Source organism: Stigmatopora argus, chromosome 4 (genome assembly GCF_051989625.1).
Source record: "Stigmatopora argus isolate UIUO_Sarg chromosome 4, RoL_Sarg_1.0, whole genome shotgun sequence".
Lineage (NCBI taxonomy): Eukaryota > Metazoa > Chordata > Actinopteri > Syngnathiformes > Syngnathidae > Stigmatopora > Stigmatopora argus.
In genome coordinates, this window is record NC_135390.1 from 10,438,116 (window position 1) to 10,459,986 (window position 21,871).

The 21,871-nt window shown below is 39.0% G+C and overlaps 2 protein-coding genes and 1 long non-coding RNA gene across 3 annotated transcripts; 1 reads left to right on the plus strand and 2 right to left on the minus strand.

Annotated features, from left to right (window-relative positions):
• Nucleotides 1–366: 366 nt before the first annotated feature.
• LOC144072696 (uncharacterized) lies at nt 367–1,707 on the plus strand. Its single transcript, XR_013299899.1, has 3 exons — nt 367–699; nt 1,296–1,342; nt 1,443–1,707. It is a non-coding gene; the product is annotated as an uncharacterized LOC144072696 (long non-coding RNA).
• A 245-nt stretch (nt 1,708–1,952) lies between these two features.
• On the minus strand, nt 1,953–9,952 carry LOC144072773 (ATP-dependent translocase ABCB1-like). The gene is made up of 15 exons (XM_077598068.1): nt 9,887–9,952; nt 8,719–8,819; nt 8,484–8,624; nt 8,162–8,318; nt 7,882–8,079; nt 7,150–7,356; nt 6,647–6,793; nt 6,029–6,557; nt 3,823–4,073; nt 3,559–3,715; nt 3,266–3,367; nt 2,438–2,569; nt 2,245–2,372; nt 2,141–2,182; nt 1,953–2,026 (listed from the first exon to the last, which is right to left on the minus strand). Exons 1-8 carry the CDS (start codon nt 9,950–9,952, stop codon nt 6,351–6,353), a joined length of 1,224 nt encoding a protein of 407 aa, XP_077454194.1. The 3' UTR covers nt 1,953–2,026; nt 2,141–2,182; nt 2,245–2,372; nt 2,438–2,569; nt 3,266–3,367; nt 3,559–3,715; nt 3,823–4,073; nt 6,029–6,350.
• An 80-nt stretch (nt 9,953–10,032) lies between these two features.
• LOC144072699 (ATP-dependent translocase ABCB1-like) lies at nt 10,033–21,725 on the minus strand. The gene is made up of 22 exons (XM_077597915.1): nt 21,677–21,725; nt 19,303–19,417; nt 19,136–19,232; nt 18,976–19,054; nt 18,313–18,475; nt 18,187–18,235; nt 17,912–18,103; nt 16,754–16,925; nt 16,549–16,673; nt 15,259–15,430; nt 15,073–15,186; nt 14,844–14,954; nt 14,651–14,776; nt 14,344–14,547; nt 14,097–14,267; nt 13,083–13,244; nt 12,831–13,019; nt 12,607–12,753; nt 11,609–11,713; nt 11,374–11,474; nt 11,197–11,280; nt 10,033–10,090 (listed from the first exon to the last, which is right to left on the minus strand). Exons 3-20 carry the CDS (start codon nt 19,180–19,182, stop codon nt 11,418–11,420), a joined length of 2,385 nt encoding a protein of 794 aa, XP_077454041.1. The 5' UTR covers nt 19,183–19,232; nt 19,303–19,417; nt 21,677–21,725; the 3' UTR covers nt 10,033–10,090; nt 11,197–11,280; nt 11,374–11,417.
• Between the last annotated feature and the right edge of the window lie 146 nt (nt 21,726–21,871).

Here is a 21,871-nt window from a genome sequence, read left to right on the forward strand (position 1 = left end):
GCCTCTTGTACCACTTGAATCAAGCACAAGTCAAGAGGTCCCAAGTCAAAATGCAAACTCTTTCCTCCCACATTACCAAGACATGCATGGTAGGCTGATTGGACGCTCTAAATTGCTCCTATGTGTGAGTGTGAGCGTGCTGAAAGCTTTAAATCTCATAATACTAGTATAATGACAATAAAAGCCTTCAATTCAATTCAAAATTGTCTCCTTGTGCCCTGCGATCGCCTGGCCACCAATTCACAGTGTCCCCCGCCTCTGGCCCGAAGTGAGCTGGGATAGGCTCCAGCACCCCCTGCAACCCTAGTGAGGCTAAAGCGGTTCAGAAAATGAGATGAGACAATGAATCAATCTTTGTTTCAAATGTTAAACTTTTAATAGAGTCAGATGGCCTGGAATAAAGGTGAGTTGATGTAAAATACTAACATATTTGGTCAAATTAGTGTACTAACACACTGTTTTATAGCATCAAGACCACAACATTCATGACTAATCTACGTCAGACATTGAGTTGGGAGGACAAACCACTTCGTGGAGCACGGTAAGCAAGCCACCATCTTTTCCACATTCAATATGGCGGGACAATGTGGGCGTGGTTCCGCCTATTGCGGACGCAGGTGCTTAAATTAAGGACATGCGCAGTATCGCGCCCCCTGGAGAGCCTATTCGATGCAGACGGGCGGTTAGCACGCCAACGAGGTAAGGCGTTGAACAATTTACTGGCCTAAATGCGTTTTTATCACGCTACTGGGAGATTTTTTTTAGCAATCAATTGAGCCCAAAACGCCAACAAGTCTGTTAGTTTAATGCTGGGTCGAACACACCGTCGACAATTTAAGTTAGGACTCATATTCTCCTCCGGCTGTGTGCTAGATGTGACTAGCTATCTTAGCATTAGCCTCACGAAGACGCTTCCCATTTGACTTAAAAAGGATGTCGTCCGTTTTCTCCATTATTTAGTCGTGTAGACTCACTCAAACATGACATACAGAGCCCCGACTTGGTTCCTGGTGTAATGATAGTTTCCATTGCGAGTGCTAAACACCCGTTTCCAATTTGTAATTGTTTTGTTTATACAAAAATGTTAAGCCAACTTTTTCCTTGTTTGTAACGTCAGTCAGTATGTTTAATCACATTGTCTGCAAAAGGGAAAATAGCTCGGAGCATTCACTAACATTTTCATACATTCTTTATCTTGATCGTTTGTTAAATTTCTTGTAAGATTTCTCTTTCCTTTAATAATTATTTGGCAACTCCCAAATAGCTTGGTTAAATCAAGTTTTTCCCCTGTTTAGCAGCAAGATGCAGCGCTTCCTTCAGGAGGACACTGGGTCAGATCAAGGTAAAAGATGTTCCAAAAACAAAACCTAAGCCTATCTCTTGAATCTGCAGTCTCTATATATGATAACTTTTGCTTTTTTTCCCCTTTTTGCATGCATTAGGCCCATGTACTGACTCTGGAGGATCAGGTGATCTTCCCAGGTTGCCCACTTGAAGATGATGCTGCTCTGCACTTTGGAGAATGCTAGTAGTCTTCTGAGAGCTTAATTTATTGTAGAATATCAAAGTATGCTTTCAAATTATAATCTTTCCCCCCTCTTATATAGGTAGTCCAGACCCCTAAATAAAAAGATGAGCAGCTTTTCTTTTAAACACTTGGGGGGAAAAAAGACCTAGACCTCATTTGGGTCTTTTTTTTTCTTTTTTCTTTTAAACACTTGGGGAAAAAAGACCTAGACCTCATTTGGGTCTTTTTTTTCTTTCTTGTGTATTTTATATTCTAAGTGTTTTCTTTTAAAACATATTTTTAGTCTGCAGGTGGAGAAAATACTGGCCAGATGAATCAATACGTGTTGACAACTTCTAAGTGTGCAAAAATAAAAATGTTTTCTTGGCAATAAAAGAAATGGTTTTTTTGCATTGTTCATTAGGTAAATGGAAAGAATAAGATATACAATTTAAGAACATTTATTTTTTTCCACAAATTAAGCATTAAAGATGTTCATGTAGCTGTACAATCATCCATCTGGAAGGAAAAAAAAAATAAGTCAAGACACTCATACACAAAGTCCAACACAAAAAAAGACTAAGTCAAAAAACTACTAAATTAGGTATTTTCTATTAACATTAAAATACTTACCAGGAAAGCCCTTCTTCCAATAAGATCACAAGTGCCATCCCACTGCAAAAGAAGGCAAGCAACATTAAAGTCACAGGAGAAAAAATGGAAATATTAAGACATACCCCTCTGATGACTGCTCAGCAGTAGAAAGACTCAAAAATGATCTGAGGCTTCATAACGGATCTCCAACTGCAGTCCTTGGGGGCGGGGGCCCTATCCGGTGTATTTTCCATGTCCACCACCAACACATCTAAATCAAATATTCAGGAACTTGATCATTTGATTCAGATGTAATGGGAGATATGGAAAACATACCAGACGAGGGGATGTTGGTGTCAAAGACTGCCATCCTCCAATGTCCCCATATAACAGCAGCGCACCATGTCAACCTTTTGGGGAAGTGTTTCTTGTCACCTTTAGCGTTGATTTGGTAAACTTGGGTGGAACCTGAAGAGAAGCAAGATACAAAATGAGTAGGTTTAGTGCACATCACATGAAAATAATAAATTAAATAACCTGAAACACTTGGGTCGCCGTGGCTTTAAACGTCTACAAAACACAACGTGATTATGCAATTGCTTGTTAACCGTTTCGATGCACAAATGACTCATGTTATTTCATCCTTGAGTTTTTCCAGTCAATCATTTGAAATCTTTTTTTTTGAAATAAATAAATATCCCAAAGAGTCATCATTGCTTCAGTTTTTCTTATCATCCGACTGAGGAAAAATGGTTATTTTACCATATGTTTAAACTTGAGTCAAAAATGACGCTTGCGCTATTGTTGAGTGAATGTTTCACTTAGTTTTTGTCAAAGACGCATTTAACACTAAAATTGAAAAGGTCCAAGCCCTTAGGTCTTTAAGAAAAGGAAAACAAGTTTAGGGTAAAGGTATATTCTACATGCGTACCGTTTATTCCTCACAACTCCACTAGATGGCACTGCTGTGGGTGAGTTATCCACACAGGTTCTTGCCATCAAGAAAATCAACACCAGACCAGTTAGTGTTTTCATTAAAAAATTGAATGTATCCTAATAAAAAAACAAGCTAATTGAGCAAAGCCTTGAATACTGAACGCTGACATTTAATTATTACACGGATAGAGAAAATAAAAAAAAACTATTTTTGAAGAAATGACTCACTTTGCTGACAAACAGCTCGCTATGGCGTCGGCAAGCTGCCCCTTTTTGGCCGTTTTGGCCACATTCTTGATGTTTCCCAGTGGTCTGTACTCCGTTGGGGTACTGAAACACACATGGAATGATTTCTTATTAAACATAAAGAGCTAGAGGTAACGCAATGTAGCCAATTTGTTTGCATACATTTGTCGGTCTCCATCCATGTGGGGCTACAGCACGCGATCGTAGCATGCTCCCGTCAAAAACCACTCATAAAATGAGAACTGGGGCTTCAAAATCCCCAAATGACAACGTACCGAATGAGCTGCATTGTCCTGTGAGAGCTTTAGCAGGTCTTTCGTCAGTCAATCGTCACTTTTGAGCTGCTCTGGAGTTCACTAGCGTTCTGGCTGCTGGCTCATCCGCCATTTTGAAGAATGACGTCGGTCATTTGAACTCTGACCTCGGACACGCCTATTAAAGGTAAACGCGAAAAAAATACATTGCTTTCATGATAACGTGTATTTAACCCATTGAGGGTTGACAAAAGCACTATTAACTCAACACAACAATATATTTACTTTTGCAGCTCGCTACAGATCGTTTGTTAGCTCTGGCTCATCCAGTGTTAAACTGTCATTTGTCAAAGAATCACAGAAGATGACCTTAAATCCATCCATGTCTCTGGTGCGCTTTTTTAATCTGTCTGTTTCATCCATGTCTGAGTCTGGTCACAGGGAAGATGGTGGTAGAAAGCAAAAGACAAAACAGGCGCATAGCAGAATGCTTCTTTGCTCTCGTCATTCCAGGGACTCTAAAGTTTGATAGCGCTCTGAGAATTTGAAGATGAAGAACAAACCCACACCCACACAACAGTTAAATACCCCAAAGCAGTCTGCATTGTCAATAATTACAGACATCCAGACTATTGTCTCTTTTTGGGTTGAGTTTTACAATTTGTTTGTTTATGCTTAACATATTGGCCGCCACTCCTCTGTGACAAGTTAACATTTATTTTTTCATACTCCGTGGCAGTTATGTTAATTATTATTAAAACTGTTACAGACGTTTTCTTAATTTAAATGTAGTAAGTCATCGAAATATTACCTATGTAATCAAATTACACTGATTGCTGTTACTGTTTTATTCAGGAAATACAGCAAGCATTCAATTTGCAGCAGTTTTAGGGGATTCTTTTTTAAATAAAAAACACCACACAGAAAATAGTAGAGAACAAAAAGAAAGAAAATGGTCAGGCTCATAAAAACCTGCTAAGATGTCATGTGCAAACATTGACAGATAAAATAACAGTTACATATTTTCCCCCAGGCTTGGGACGCAATTCTAAACAAACATTGTACAACGTAATGTTAGAAGGCATTTTCAAGACACAATGCGATTTTTCATTTTTCAAGTAGTTCAATTTTGATAATGTCGGTTGCTTACAAAAAACCCTGAAAGAACATATCAACAATCTGAAGTTTTAATGGTTTCAGCTGAATTACATCGCGAAACCAAAAAAAAAACGTTTTAGATAACCTGTACATTTCTCTTTGTTTTGGGTAATGTAGTATTTAAAAAAAAAGTACAACGTGCGGTAATGACTGTAAAAACTACGACATTAAATTATGGTGAAATTTTAAAACACCAATGTTCCACAGTAAACACATTTTTATGCTTAAATGATAACTTTGCAGTTCTGAACACTTATGTCTGAATTTGGCCATTTGATTATTATTTTTATCAACCAATGACGTTAAGGCTTATGGCAGATATCAATGTTTCTGTCAGTATCAAATATGTCTTCCACTTGCACTCCATCATTGGCAGCCTTTTAATATTCGTAGTAACATTTCTGCTCCAAGTTGATCACTTTTATTTCTAAATTATTTTAAAGTAAAGTGTTGTATTGAGTCTATTTTACCTTTAATTCATGCTACAAAAATAGCAGCTTCCTTATACTAGTGCTAATGCTATTAGGGGTGCCACAAATGATAACTTTAATACTAGTATAATCAATTATTCATTCAGGTGGACCGGCGGACGAGTGGTTAGCGCGTCAGTCTCACAGTTCTGGGCTTGAGGGTTCAATCCGAGGTCGGTCCTCATTGTGTGGGTTTTCTCCGGGTACTCCGGTTTCCTCCCAAATCCCAAAAACATGCAGTATTGGCTTGGTTGAACACACTAAAATGCCCCCCAGTATGAGTGAGTGTGAATGGTTGCCTGTCTCCTTTTGCCCTGCGATTGGTTGACCCTTAATTCAGGGTGTCCAAAGTCAGCTGGGATAGGCTCCAGCACCCCCGCGACCTTTGTGATGACAAGCAGTATAGAAGATGAATGAACGAATTATTCATTTTCCCCTTTAAATAAATTCAACTAAACTATGTAGATGATAAACGTCTAAATGATTTATTGATCATTAAAAAATGCTTGTTTATTAATTATAGTTAGTTAGTTGTCGATAGTGTTAGTTGTGGCAGCCTTAACTGCTATCTCAGTATTTTACCAAGCACTGCAGTTATGCTGAAACTGGAAATTTTCTGTCTATTTAGCAAAACAATGTACATTCATAAGCGCGTGACAGCATGTCAGTCACAAGTGCAACGTAGGTTAGACTCAAAATTCCTTTTTTTTTTTTTACATGAATAGTATATAAATTTGTTGTTTTCTTTATTCCTGCACCAGGACACAATAACATTATAAAATCTTAAAATGATATCCTTAATCCAAAGTTTTTGGACAGGGAGCTCTCCTCTGTTAACTACCAGTAATTAAGAAAGACCATACCTTACAGTGATGACTTTGATTTTTTTTCCACACCTGAGTTGTCGTCACATCAGGTGAAATGATCAGCACCAAGAAGAAAAACAATCTGTACTTGAATGAATCAAGAAAAAGCACAATTGAGGATAATGCAAAAACTAAAAAACACTAGCTTTGATGCTAGTTTCATTCACTGAGTGTGTCATTAAACCAAAATCACATTATTGGACACATCACTCATGCCAATGCTGAGGGACTACATTCAAAGCTGGAGTGACTAAACTAAAACTAGCAAACATGGTCTGCCTTTAATTTTGTTCCTGTTGGAACAACCTGAACCGCTCCTTTATTCCTTTTCATGGCCCAACTGAGTGGTGACCAGCATGTGGTAGACTCCCCTTTTGGCTAGCAACTGCTGGTGTGTCCCTTGTTCGACCACTACCCCTGCTTTAAAGACAGCAATGCAGTCTGCATTTTGGATGGTGGACAGACGGTGGGCGACAACAATACACGTCCTACCCGCCCTGGCTTTGTCCAAGGCCTCTTGTACTACCTGGATCAAGCACAAATGGCGGTGGGCAAAAGTCAAAATGATCAGAGAACCAATTGTGGAGCCGTTGTAGATGAGACTAAAACACCCACCTTCTCGCTCTCAGAGTCGAGTGCAGACGTGGCTTCGTCCAGAAGCAAAAGTTTGGGGTTGCGGATGATGGCCCGGGCTATGGCTATTCGTTGTTTCTGACCACCTGACAACTGCGTCCCCTTATCGCCTGCTTGAGTGTCATATTTCTGTTCCAGCAAACCAAGTCAAAGTCAGTCTATGGGGGATTATCTCGAACAGGGGTGGCCAAGTCCGGTCCTCGAGAGCCCCTATCCAGTCTGTTTTCCATATCACCCCCCTCTAACCACAGCTGAATCAAATGATCAACTCATCCGCAAGCTGTCCAGAAGCTTTATACTCATCCCGATTATTTGATTCAGGTGTGTTGGTGCAGGTAGACATGGAAAACAGACTGGATAGGGGCTTTCAAGCACCGGACTTGGCAGCCCCTGATTTAGAATGTCTAATGCCCATCATTAAAAAAATAAAATAATATCTTGGCCCCAGTCAGCAGAAATTGATTTTGTTCCAAAAACATAATTACCTTTGGCAAATTTTCGATGAAGCTGTGAATGTTGGCTGCCTCAGCAGCTTCCTTGATTTCCTCAATTGTAACAGTGCGACTATTGTCTCCATAGGCAATATTTTCAGCTAAACTGCAGTCAAAAAGTACAGGCTCCTGAGACACAATGCCTATCTGAGACCTCAGCCAGTGGATGTTCAGCTCTTTCGCATTAACAGAATCGAGCATCTAGAAGGCAAAAATCACAACAATATGAATGAATTCATCGAGATTGCATGCACATTTTATGCAGTTATTTGATTTTATTCTATTCCGTCCAGACAGTCATTAAATGATTTTAAAGAAATAAAGGCTTACTATACATGGTTATTTTTTAAAAGTAGTAAATTGTATTATTGGATGGCCCAGTGGTTGAGTGGTTAGCAGGTCAGCCTCCCAGTGGAGGACCTCAGTTCAAAAAGCCTTACACATCATTTTTTTAAAGGCCTTACTATACATGGTGATTTTTTTAAAGAAACAATGCCTTTGTAGTATAAAGCCAAGTGAGATATTTCATTCAAATCTAAATTACTTTGCTCAAAATGTGTGATTTTATTGTATTTAGACGGGAAAGTCTGCAGGCATGTGCCAAATAAAGTTGAGGTTTGTTTTGGTCCAAGGAAGACATATTAGGCCAAAGCAACAACTATAACTCTGGCACATTTTCCGGGCATTCCAGAACCCATAACAACTGAACACACATTATCATCTTACCACGTTCCCTCGCACGGGGTCGTAGAACCTCTCCAGAAGCTGGATGGTGGTGCTTTTCCCACAACCGCTGCTTCCTACCAGAGCCAGGGTTTCTCCTTTACCCACCTTCAAATTCAGTCCTTGGAGAACAAGCACGTTGGGCCGTGAAGGGTATGTAAACCTAACACCCTCCAATTGCACATTCCCATCAAATTGGTCCTGTGGATATTTGGTTACGTTGACGTTTTTAGAATCATCTTTTAGCAACACTTGATCTTGTGTGAGGCTCGTTGTTGCTTACCAATGATTGCCCCTCCTGTGATAGATTATCAATGGCGGGCTGTCTATTCAGAAGTTTTATGATGTGAGCAGCAGACACCTTTGCCTTTGCATAGCTTGGCGTGTAGGAGTTGGTCTCCCCAATATTCATAGCGCCATAAAGAAGCACCATAGTCACCCTAGGAGAGGAAGAAAGATTGCATTAGTTGATGTAAAATGATCGAACGCTGAAAAGTTTGGAATTCCTGACCAATAATAACAGTAGCTAAGAACATTATTTTAATCGGAATGACGAGCCAATAGGTTCTTGGTGTTGATCATCATAATCAGGAATCATTACTCACGTGAACACTCCTTCAAGGTCCATGTACCCATTTTCAATGAGCCATGCTCCAAATCGAAAACATGCTGCATATGCAAAGCACAGGATGGCTTCTGTTATGGAGAAGACCAAGCCCTGCAGACAGGCTCTTTTCTGTGAGTTTCTACAAAGATAGAGCAAAAGAAACCATCAAGCATGTTGAATTAAACCAAGAAAAAAAATGGATTTAACAACAGCTGATGTAGGATCGATCATACATGTATGGGACTTGGAGGTTGTCGGCATAAAACGTCTCAAACATTGGTTCCCTGGTCAGAGATGCAACAGTACGGATATTCTCGATGGCTTCTGTAAGAATCTGATGAAACACAATGAAAACATTTCAGGGTAGAATCAAAGGGTGTCACTTAGATTAATACAATGGTACCTCGAGATACGAGCTGAATTCGTTCCGGGAATGAGCTCGTATGTCGATTTACTCGCAATTCAAATGAACGTTTCCAATAGAAATGAATTAAAAACAAATTAATTCGTTCCAACCCTCTGGAAAAAAACCAAAAACAGGATATTGAATTGTAAAAACATTTTTATTTGTTCTAATTCGCCATCTATTAACGAAGTAACAAATAACTAGTGGTTTAATAGTACTAAAATGTGTTTAATAGTACTAAAATTAGACAGATTTCGCGGAGGGGAGAGAGAGAGGGGGGAGACTTTTTGCACGGCAACGCGCTCGTAACATAACATTCTAATTTTGTTTTAAAAATTGCTACCTTTCTTCTCCCGGACGGGTTGGCTCTATTTGCCCCGCCTCCACCCTGACTTTCAGATGCAACCTATCGAGGGCTGTTTGCTTTTGTCTTCACTTCAAAATATTCCCAAAATGATGCACACAAATGTCCTCACAATAGGATAACGCACGACCACTTGCCAACGAGAAGTACTATATACTCCTCTCGTATTAGCGATCGCTGCGCCATTCGCACTGTCTAACGGGAAAAAAAAACACTGTCTTTCTGGTCGCAACTCCCTCGTGTAATGTCTCTACAAGCACTGGGCGGAGCGTTGCATTTTTTTCCAGTGCCCATGATGTTCTTATGAGCAGCCTCTCGCGTCCGCTGTATGCTCGTATATCAAAATTTGTCTCGTATCTCAAGATAAATATTTGCCCGAAATTTTACTCGTATCTTAAATTGCTCATATGTCGGGGCACTCGTATGTCGAGGTACCACTGTACAGTATATATTTGAGAGAGTGCAGTTTAAGAATGGACTGGGGTGGCGAAAACGGATTCATCACAGTAGTTTACGTTATCCATTTGTCTTTGGCTCAACAAGTCTAGAATCCCACGAGTTAACTTTATTTTCGATCAGGGTTTTTGCTGAGTGGAAGCTTAGTATACCCTGTCTGACACTGAGTACCCACCTTTCCAGCATTCTCCAGCTCAATCTTATCTTCAGCAGCTTGGCCACCTATTATCTGCATCTGCATTATTCCAGCCGCTATCATGAATGGCACCAACAACAGTACCAGTAAGGTCAGTTGCCAGCCATACATAAAGGCGATAATCAGACAAGTGCTCATGTTAACGATATTGTGAACCAGTGTGGACAGACGCACTCCAGTAGCCTAAGAAAAGAGGAATAATATTAGTTACAATGGGTACTGGCCTGGCACACTTACATACATTTTCCCCCTTTATATATATATTGAATAAATAAATACATTAATTTAATTAATTGGTTGCAGAAGTGGTTTTGTAACATAGATTTTTCATAAGTAGACATTTTCCATTGAATTAGCCTAATTCGCTCCACGATATTTAATAATACTCTCTAAACCATCTAAAAATGATAAAAGTATAAATGATTATGCATGAAATAAATATTCAAAATGTATGCATTTTGCAAAAAAATAAGAAAATTATTAATGAAGTGATCTAAGTGAATAAGAAAAGCAAAGTCATTTTCCAATGGGGTGGTATTGCGAGTGGCAACTGAGTAAACATACGTACAGACGCACGCCAACACACAACTTAACAACTTGAAATGATGTTATGCACACTCAGAAAAACTCAAGAAATAACCCCACGATGAACGAACGCACAAACTCACTACGTTCTGGAGCTGATAAGCCATGGTCTCTTCTTAGTATTTGACACATTTGTTTTTCCACTTTATTTTATTGCTGTGTTCATCCACATAATGTTTCAGAGGAACAATGATTGTATCTTGTGCTTCTCAGCAGAAAAAAATCTTGCTTAAAAATTTTAAAAACTGAATTTCCTTTATGAAAAATGTCAATAAAAGCCAGAATATCCATGAAGTGGCTACCTGACATGGGCATTTTATTAAAGCCAGAAATGCAAGGACACCTACCACCCTTTTGTGACGTCTTTACAATAAAACCTACCCACTATCAAATGCACCTGCACTTATATATGCGTGGGTACAAGTAACATCACAAAATGCCTCCCCTCTTAAGCAGTGTAATTTTTATTCTTTTAAACATTACTTTCTCTATCATCCGAGGTCTGAGAAATTTGTGATTTGCATACTAATATACTTATCTTTAACATGAAGGCAATATATACTGGGTATTCCTTTTTCCTTTTGGCTAACATAGCCCTGGGAGACCGAAAAATATATACTAATGCAAATCGGTTAAGTCGCAATTCCATCTCTGCGAATGTGTGAGGATCGAAAATATGGCAAAAAAGAAGAGTGCATTATTACCCCTTGTACTTGAGCCGCATCCAGAGCCAGCCTTGTTGTGAGGGCTCCAACGCTGTTATTGGGTTCATCATACCATTTAAGGTCCTTAAAGCAAGAGAAAAAAATGAATCTAAGGTAAAATATTTGATTTTCCAAAGCAAAGCAGGTCAAAATTAAATCCTTGTCCGAATTTCTTACCTGTCTCATCATGGCTGTGAAAGTTGCAAGTCTCATTTTCATGGTCAGAATTTCACCAGATTTGCCAAAACAGAAACCCTGATTACAAAATAAACAGCAGCCTAGAACCATTTGGGCATTGGAAACGACAAATGGAGCAAAATGATGTCAATGTGTTCATAAAACGTATAAAATGGTTATTCTTAGAAAAATCTGTTATGGTGCAAAATTTGGCTGTGAATGTGGGTGCGCTTACCTCGAAAAACAGAGTAAAAAAGGAGGCAACTCCAAGAACCGCAAAAATAATAGAAAGGATTAGAGATTTGTTTCGCACAACCTCTTCATCGGGATCGATGAACACCTGACAGTTGAAACAGAAAGGTTAGTTTATTTATAATAGACATGTACATTTGATATACATTTAGAACTTCACGATAATACAGTGAACCCTCCTTTATTGCCGTGACGTCGCAGCCGTTTTCGACATAATAATTCTCACTGATTTAGGCCAAGCAATGTTTTTCATGTACCACAACATTAAAAACAAATCTAACTAATCATTGTAATCTGGGGGTAAAATCCACCAACTCATTTTTTGTGTACCACAACATTAAAAAAAAATCAAAGAAATCATTGAAATTTGGGGGTAAAATCCAGCAACTATAGCCCGTCAGCTTTCCGCGTCCCAATTTTCATTGCCACGCAGAAAATTCAAATGAAAAAGACAGAGTCTTCAGGCTACGATGTCATTGACTGAACTATGTGGTAACCTCAGTCTCAGTCTGCAGAAGGTCCCCACCTTGTAGACTCCCTGTGTGCGGCTCCAGTTTCTTACCTAGGTCTACAATGTCTTGTGTGTCTTGTGTCTGTTTTGCTACCAAGAAATTTCCCGAATACGGGATGAAATAAAGTTTTAATCTAATCTAATGTTTCAATTTACATTTAGTTCCCAGCATCATCAGCATTTTTTGGCATCTAGTTCTTTTCTGTGTCTGTACGTTGGGAGTATCTTTGCCAATAAGTTATTTACTTCAAGAAAATCTTTAAAACCCAAACTTTCTTTTAACCGCTTCCGATCTTCTGTTTTACAAATGAAAATGTGCGGATTTCAAGTGACATTCTTCGGTTTTTCTGAAACGGGTACTCCGAGAAAATAAGATGGCCACCCCTGTAAGGTGGCGATATGAGGGTTCACTGCATTTCAGTGTCACATGTATGCATTTTATCTCCTAAAAATCATGAAATGCCACCTACAACAATGTATTTGGAGAGGATGATCTCAAACATAGGCATGACTATTCCGTTGAGTATTGCAAAGATAGTGCCAAACAAAATGTAAGGCCATTCACCAAGGTTGAAACGCATTATTGTGCAGAAGGACACAGGGGGAAGACTTTCATCCTGCAGAAAGTAGGAGGGAGAGTTGAGTGCCTCAATTTCATTTGCTTTGCAAAGATTCAGAAAATTGCCAGACTCACATCATCTATTATGTTTTTGGCATCCACCAATGTTTCCTTCTCTTCTTTCTTTCCTTCTAAGCCAGCGTTGGAGGAACCTCTTGTAGACTTCCTCATAATTAGAGAAGATTCAACAGGCTTTTGGGCAATTGGGCAATTTTCAACGGGCACAGACTCCTCCTGTTCCTCATCTTTGGCTTTTTCAAATGTCTTTGAGATGGAAAGGTTATTATAGGTTGAATGTTCCAGAAAACCAAATGCTTGCTGTCTTACCTGCATTGTGACAAGAGTATGATAAACACCCTGTTTTTCCATCAATTCACTGTGAGTCCCAAACTCAACAACTTCTCCGTTTTTGAAGCCTGCGATCACATCAGCATTTCTGATAGTTGAGAGACGATGAGCAACAACTATGGTTGTACGACCCAGTCGGACCTGCGTGGGGTTAGAAAAGGCAAAAAGATCATGTGAGTCGGGAGGGAGGCAGCTGAGACAGCTCCCATCCACTCATCAACAAAGGGCGCCAAAGCATACTATTGCAGCACACGTTTAAAGTGTCCAAGATCAATGTATCACTTAACGAGCAGCTGTCACCGCTCGTTTCAGAGACCCTGAAGCTAATTCAAAGAGGGAGATATGTCCTGCGAGCAATGACCCCTAATGATAAAATTATCGTGATGTCGCAGTTCAAACGACACATTGTTCAGGCCTAATTTTTTAATTTTCTTTTTTTACCGATAGGTGCAATACTGACACACGCCACAGATATGTACTGAGTGCATTCATGGAAATAGAGGGCCTGTCTCCACTTCAATTTGAAACTGCCCAGGGGGAGCTTTCAAGTTCTCGCTTACTTTGTTCTTCTTCTCCTGACATTGACAACATTTATTAATTACTCTTCCGTTACTCATGGATGGATCAGAATTAATCTTGGTAGATATATTCTAGGTGTTTTTTACATCAGGACTAATGAATTATATTAATGAATTGCAGACTTATTGTTGCCTGCAGTTTATGAGTTAGCCAGTAGAGGACTTGTACAGTCTTCGCTTCTGCTTTCGATGTCTCTGGACTAATGAGCCATTTAGGAAGTGATTCAACGGGTCGTAATTCATTTGGAACTTGTTTTTACAGTACGATTACGATTATCGACTGTTTGTGAGTATGATGAAATTAAACTCAAAACATCCACTCAATACGGTGCTTTGGGTCCTTGTGGAACAACTTAAGTCTGGACCGTCACCAGTTCTATGGGTACGAATAAGCAATCAGAGTTCACGTTTGTACCTTGTCGAGCGCAGCCTGCACGATAGTCTCGCTCTGAGCATCGAGAGCAGACGTTGCTTCATCCAGCAGAAGAATTTTGGGGTTGCGGACAAGCGCTCGAGCAATTGCAATTCTCTGCTTCTGTCCTCCACTCATCTGAGTCCCTCGGTCTCCGACCAGCGTCTCAAATTTCTGCTCGACAACAAAAACGCTGTTGGCAATGGACAAAGTTTTTTTTAAGATAGAAGTCCGCGGAATACGGCCCTACATCAGGAAGGCTCACGATGAAGTCGTAAGCATTGGCCTCCTTGGCGGCAGCTTCTATCTCTTCTTGCGTGACGTCGAGTCGTCCGTATCGGATATTCTCACTTATGGTGGTGGCAAAAAGGACGGGTTCTTGACTCACTACGCCAATTATTCCTCGCAAGTAGCGGACATTGAGAGAGCAGATGTCATGGCCATCAATAGATATCTACACAGAAAAAGGAATGGATCAATGGCCTTGCTCTTCCCTCTACTTTCAGCAGTATCTTTTGTATTTAAAAGCCATTTAACATGATCAAAAATGCACACACAGATCCCTCCTGAAGTTCATAAAACCTCTGCAACAGCTGGATGGTGGTGCTTTTACCGCAGCCACTGCTTCCCACTAACGCGACGGTCTGTCCAGTTTTCACGCTCAAGGACAGATTGTTTAATACCTGCAAGAGTAAGTCAGTGTGAACAATGGTTTATATGTAACTTAGACAGTCCTCGCGAAAAACTTACTTTGACGTCAGGCCTTGAGGGGTAGGTAAAGTGGACATTCTTAAACTCTAGATTTCCATTAATCGAGTCGGGCTTGAAGCCGCTTTCCGAATAGCTGTCGATGGTCGGTTTCTGCAGAGTGACATTTGGTGTTTCTCGTCAGCTCCGTTGTGGTTTAAAGTTTATTCAATTCAAAGAAAAACTATATAGCACAGAGCAAAAGGAGAATGTGGCATTTTTTTTTTTTTACGTTGGCGATAATGCTGTAGATTTTGTATGCGGCTCCCCGGGCGCCAGAAAAGGACTGGATAGCTGGGGAGGTGTGTCCCAAAGCAGATGCGCCAATAAGTAAAGCAAATAAAACCTAGGAAGAAAAATGTATTACCGCGACAGTTCTGGTAAGCATTTTGTTAAAGTCCTGATGTCTTTTACTCACTGACAGTACGGTTCCAACAGAGTACTCTTGAGTCAGAATGAGTGTGCTCCCATACCAGAAAGCCAGAGCGTAAGACAAGTAGATCATCATGAAGGTGAAGCCCATGATAAGGCTTGTACTTATTGTTGCCTTTATTCCCATTTTCTTGGCCTCCTCCAAGTTATTATGATACCTGTGAGGGCCACCAGCATAGTCTAAGATTCAATCTTTGATCAACATTTGCTTCATTGGCCAGCATTGATGGAGCTACAATGATCACTTGCCAGCCCTCCCAGTCAAAACTGCATGTTTTAGTATTGTGTATATGGGTTATTTAAAAATAAATAAACCTCCACTTCTGAAATGACTTACATGCATTATTATTGAAGTTACACCCCTCCAAATATATATACAGTGGTACCTCGACATACGAGTGCCCCGACATACGAGTGCCCCGACATACGAGCAATTTGAGATACGAGTAAAATTTCGGGCAAATATTTATCTTGAGATACGAGACACATTTTCTAATGTCTCTACGAGCACTGAGTGGAGCGTTGCATTTTTTGCCCCCGTTAGTCAGTGCGAATGGCGGAGCTTGTTCGCTAATACGAGAGGAGTATATACTACTTCATTGGCAAGTGGTCGTGCATTATCCTATTGTGAGGACATTTGTGTGCATCATTTTGGGAATATTTTGAAGGGAATACAAAAGCAAGCAACCCTCGATAGTTTGCATTTGAAAGTCAGGGTGGAGGCGGGGCAAATAGAGCCAACCCGGGAGAAAAAAGGTATCAAAATGTGAAACAAAATTAGAATTAAGTTTGGTGTAAGGTTAGATTAAATTTATTTTTGAGTGTGTCTGCATCGTAATCCAAGTTCATTTCAATTTTTTTATGTTATGTTACGAGCGCGTTGCCGTGCAAAAAGTCCCCCCCCCTGTCCCCCTCTCTCCCCTCCGCGAAATCCATCTAATTGTAGTACTATTAAACACATTTTAGTACTATTAAGTCACTAGTTATTTGTTGCTTAGTTAATAGATGAAAAATTAGAACAGATAAAAATGTTTTTCCCAATCCAATATCCTGTTTTTGGTGTTTTTTCAGAGGGTTGGAACGAATACATTTGTTTTTAGTTCATTTCTATGGGAAAAAATCTTTTGAGTTACGAGTAAATCGACATACGAGCTCAGTCCGGGAACAAATTAAGATCGTATCTCGAAGTACCACTGTAATGACATAACAACATAATACCAGACATACAGCTACAGTTCCACCGTTAGACAAGCATCATACAACATCTGGCACCAACCTGTTGATCTCTTTATGCTGTCCATTGAAAGCAAACACAGTCCTGATGGCAGAAAGCACCTCCTCTGCCACTGCGCCCGCTTTGGCATAGGCAGCCTGTTCTTTGGTAGTGAAAGACGTCACCATCTACTCAGAAAAGGCCAAACGATCAGCTTGGCGAGGAGTTGCTTCTTGGTTACATATAGCGGATATACGAGCAAGAGTACCTGACTGAAAAGTGCGGCTGTGAGACCAAGCAACGGGCATACGGCCAAGATGACCAAAGTCAGTTTCCAGCCTTTGATTAGGCTGACGACGAAAGAGAAGACAAATGTGGAAAGGGATTGGATAAACAACCCTATTTGTTCTCCAATACCCTCTTGGATCTTGTAGACGTCACTGCGTGAACAAATGACAAATGTCAATAATTAAAGAAAATATTATACATAAAATTTGAACGATAATTGTGCTTCAATGCTATATTTCACTGACAATGGCAGCCAGTGAGTTAAGCACACGGCTTCGTGTTTGCTTTTATTAAACCTTGTTGATTGGCTGTTTTTTGAATGGATTTTCTGAGCAGCTATCGGACATTATGTCAGAGTATCTTCATTCTTGGCGATTTTAATATCCATGTGCGCAGTCCTGAGAAGTCTTATCGACTTTATTGTGCTGCAGAAGGTCCCCACCTTGTGGACTTCCTGTGTGGCTCCAGTTTTTTTACCTAGGTCTACAATGTCTTGTGTGTCTTGTGTCTGTCTTGCTACTGCAACCAAGAAATTTCCTGAATACGGGATGAAATAAAGTTCTAACCTAACCTAACCTGGCACAATGTGTGATGGAGCCACACATTAGCATGGAGATATATTGAACCTTGTCCTTTCTTTCTTATCAGTGATTTAATAGGCTCATTAAAGCTATGAAAATGACTAATTGCTGATGTTGCTGCTGAGGGCTGCCCAACCATTTATGAGGTTAAGGATTAGTGACATTTTCATTCATTTTCCCCTTAATAAATTCACTATTTAAAAACTCAGTTTCTACCTGTACTTGGGTAATCTTTGTCTGGTTAATTGGAAAACATTAGAAAAAGTAAGAGTTTGAGAAGGCGGCGAGGAAAAAGTGTAGTACTAATAACTGTGTTAAACTTGTTTTATCATGTTCATAAAGTACCGAGAGACTGTAATTGCTGCCAAAGGTGGAGCCACAAAGTATTGAGCTAAGTCCATTGATACTTATTTCAAAGTGGTTTAGTTTTTTTTGTTTTTAAATACATTTGCACACATATTTAACCAAACTTTGCCATTTATTCTTCATGTGTAGAATTCAGTCTAAATACAAAGTACTAGCCTTGCGTGAATAAAAGTAATAGACACGTTACTCACTCTATGATGTGAGTGTTGAGCGTTCCTGTCTCAGTGACATCAAACCAACCAATGTCCTGTCGTAAGATACTGTGGAAACAACGTATGCGGATGCGCCTGACCTGTCGTCCCGCTGACAGCGTAAAGAAAGCAATTTCTGCAAAGGCGGTCACTATCACGATGGCCCCCAAAATGGAGTAATAGATGGCAAATCTGAAATGGGTGGGGGGAAAAACATTTTAATTATTTAAAAAAAATTGTGCCTTAATGAGTTTATTTTGAAATCTCATTCTTACTTGCTCATGAAGTCACCTAAGGTCACATTGTGATTTATGCTAGTGGAATCTGAAAAAAAATTGGTATAATGACTTAACCGGCCAAGTCAAGTCATTACTGTATTTGCTTTAGTTTCTTTGACTCACTAAAGAGAGTGGTGTTGTATTCAGCTAGCGCGGTATGGTCTGCAAAGTTGTCTGTCATTTCCCCAAACAAAGCACACATAACGGGCATGATGACCCCGTGGCCAATGGACGTTAGGGTCCCAAAGATGATTAGAGTAACATCAATTTTGTCTGCGAACTTGAACTGTGCCCATGTGAAAAGAAGAGGAGACAAAAAGCTGGTTTAACAAACCAAATTGCATGAGTTCATCAATACGTTGAGGCTAGTCTTCATTTTCTGACAATATTACAAGTACTGTATTTTCCAAACTATGTGTCATGCTTTTTTTCATTATTTGGCTGGGTCTGCGACTATTACTAAGTTAGACTTAGTATGTTTTTTGGTCTCTTTGAGCACCGACAGCCTGTTATCTTGTTTTTTTCAGGCTATCGTTATCTGAAAAAACTGTTATGGTAACAGATGTCTATATTTAGCCAGTTCTTTTCCATTTTACCATTGTTATTTTAACATATGTTTGTTCTTGGTTTATGACCAAATAAAAATTGCCCTCCCAAAAATCCGACTTTTTTTCCCTCCTCTTCATTGTGCATTATATGGTTGTTACGACTTATAGTCCGAATAATACGGTAACATCAAGGCACAAGTGGTATGTATTACAAATCAAACATCAGACTGGAGCTCACCAATTCAATGGGGCCAACCTTGGGTATGCGTGGCTCTTTTTCTTTCTTCTTTTTATTTTCCGTCTCATCTTTAATATCACTGGTTGAAATATGGAGCCATGTGACATCACTTCATTAGTAAAGACCAAAAATACCAGTTTGATGAATTCTAAAATATTACCTTAAGCAAATATCCGCGTCCTTTCGCAACTTCTCAGTTTCAGCCATGCGTGCGTCTTTCCAGAGGATGACAGCTCTCCAAGAAAATCCAAATTATTCTATTCAATGAAAAGAAAGTATAATAGTTAACCCCCTTGATGATGAAGCCGAATCCAAATTTAACCATACCTGAATGTTTGTTTTCTGTTGTTTTGAAAAGCCACACCCTCCTTGGTACTCCAAAGTTTGACAAAGCACGTGCAGTTTTCCACTCCCTGTACTGCTCACATAGTTACCCCCTGACCTTAAGACGATATTAAAGCATAATACAAACTACATGAGTGACATTCTTAAGGGTGTCCATTTCCGACAGTTGGGGTGTTTAATCACTTGCAGGACAAGTTGGAGAAAAAAACAGCATCAATCTGATTCTATGAGTAATAGTGTGCAGGTGAGCCAGTGTGGATCATGTTTTATGGTAAAAGACAGTGAAGATAGGGCAGCAATCAAATCATTCTCATACTGACCTAGCCTGTCAGAAGTTATTAGAAAAAGCAACAACAAAAAATCAACACTTACTAGCTAGTGCAATTAATCCTGTTTAAATACTAATGTCAAAAACATAAAGCATTTTAATAAATACTTGTTATCATGTATTAAGTGAAGTCATGTTGCTTTTCTAGCAATTGGCATAGTGACAATCTGTCATTATCACGATCAGGTTAGACCAGCCCTTCATTTCTACTCTTTGACACCGTTTTAAGAGCTAAGCTTTAAATGACTAATGCATTGTTTCGATTGTTGTTTTATTGATATAATTGATTTAAGCGTATTTCTGATGTCTGTAAACCACCTTCCCTTAGAGATAGTAAATATACGTGCAAACTTAACCATTATTGATAGTTGTTATAAAGTTATAATGTTGCTCCTTTAAATGTAGTAATTAGAGTTTTCTTTACCCAGTATGAAATGTGGATCAGTTCAGTTGAACACAAAGCTAACATACTCCCGACAAGCTATGACTATTGTTATATGAACAGGTGAGAGTCTGTTAGCGCTCACTTGGGTAAAGAATAAGTTTTTTTATATTTTGCTAGGGGGTGGGGGGCAGCATAATATTACAGTTATAGCTTGATCAGAATAATTTGATTATTATTATGATCATTTCTAGGGGGTAACTTGCTTACTTACACACAAAATTATACCAATTGTGATTCAAGGCTTTCAATAAGGATTATGTAATAATATGGCATGACAGCAATTATAAATACATGGGTCAGAACATCTGATACTCGACAGTAGTATAACTATTGAAGAGAATGGATAAATAATGTATACTTAATAATGCAGATATAAAAAAGACAAAAAGAAACAATTGCCTCACAGAAAGAGAATATTTCCGTGCACCATTTCAAATGTATATTTTTCTTAAGACACTTGTAGAGGAAAACTTCAGTGGCAACCTGCTTTATTTAACAATGATTCCATTTTAAAACAATCATTTGAAACATGGTTGAAACTAAATTATAAAATAAAAATGGTTTAAGGAAGCTCAAAATTTCATAGTACACCCATACTCTTGTGCAAACAGATATTTGAATCGCAAATTTGCACATCACGTCTGTACAAGCATACAATTGCGTCTACGTGCTTTCTGTCAATGACTTTGAACAACAGTAGTGACTTGTAAAATGTAAAATTACATTTAAAAGAAATCATAAAACGTTAATTCTTATTGTTAATATGTTTGAATTCTTAATGCTGTGTTTATTAAATGTGTGTTCATGTTTGTGTGCTATCTCTATGTTGCATCCCGGTAGCTTTCTCTTGTTCCCATGCATTTTAAGACAGGTTTGTATATAATACACTTGTTATTCATTTTGTGACATTAATAATTTCATGATCTTTTTTTCTCATTTTTCTGTTCCTCACATTATTTCTTACAAAATTGGGATGTTTTGACCTATTTGAAAGGATTTAGTTGGTAGATGTGTGAGGACGGTGGAACGAATTAGAGAATTTACATATAAAGTACACCTCTACTTACAAAATTTTCAAGTTACGAACAAAGTTCTTGAACCAATTAATTTCGTAAATGGAGGTATGACTGTACTAGATCACTGCACTATTAATATTTAAAATATTTTATTTTGCCCATACTGCACTCAATGACTTATTGGCTGTCATTAAATCCATCCAATCCATTTTTAACTGGGAGAACTTCTCCAATAAAAATCACATCTCGTCCCACTAGTTTGAATGCATTTTTGTCAATGATACGCAAAGAGCTAGTATCCCATTGCTATACAGCTGAAGAACACCAACGAAAAGCATCTTGTAATATTGCATTTTGTCCAACTATAATCATTCAGGCCAGATCAATAACATCGAAAACATAAGTATGGATGACGTCACATAGTCATATTTATCATTAGCCTTATTACTCTGTTACAAAACAAAAAATCCATTCCCTTCAACATTAAGATTAAATGCATGATTACATTAATCAATTAAATGGATGAATTTCAAATGTAAAGTGTGGAAAAATATCAGCAAACCTTACCAAGAGCACAAATGTTTATCCATGCGATCCTCGCGATGACGCTTCCGCCTTCTCAAAATTTGTTATATTGGTGTGGTAGCCCGGCCCTATTTAGAATGTGATTGGCTGAAGGCAAGCTGCAGGAACGTGATTGGACGCTGCCTCTGGTAGGGCGGGGCATGACTTCCCCCCTGCAAAAGAAGTCTGCTCCTAGAA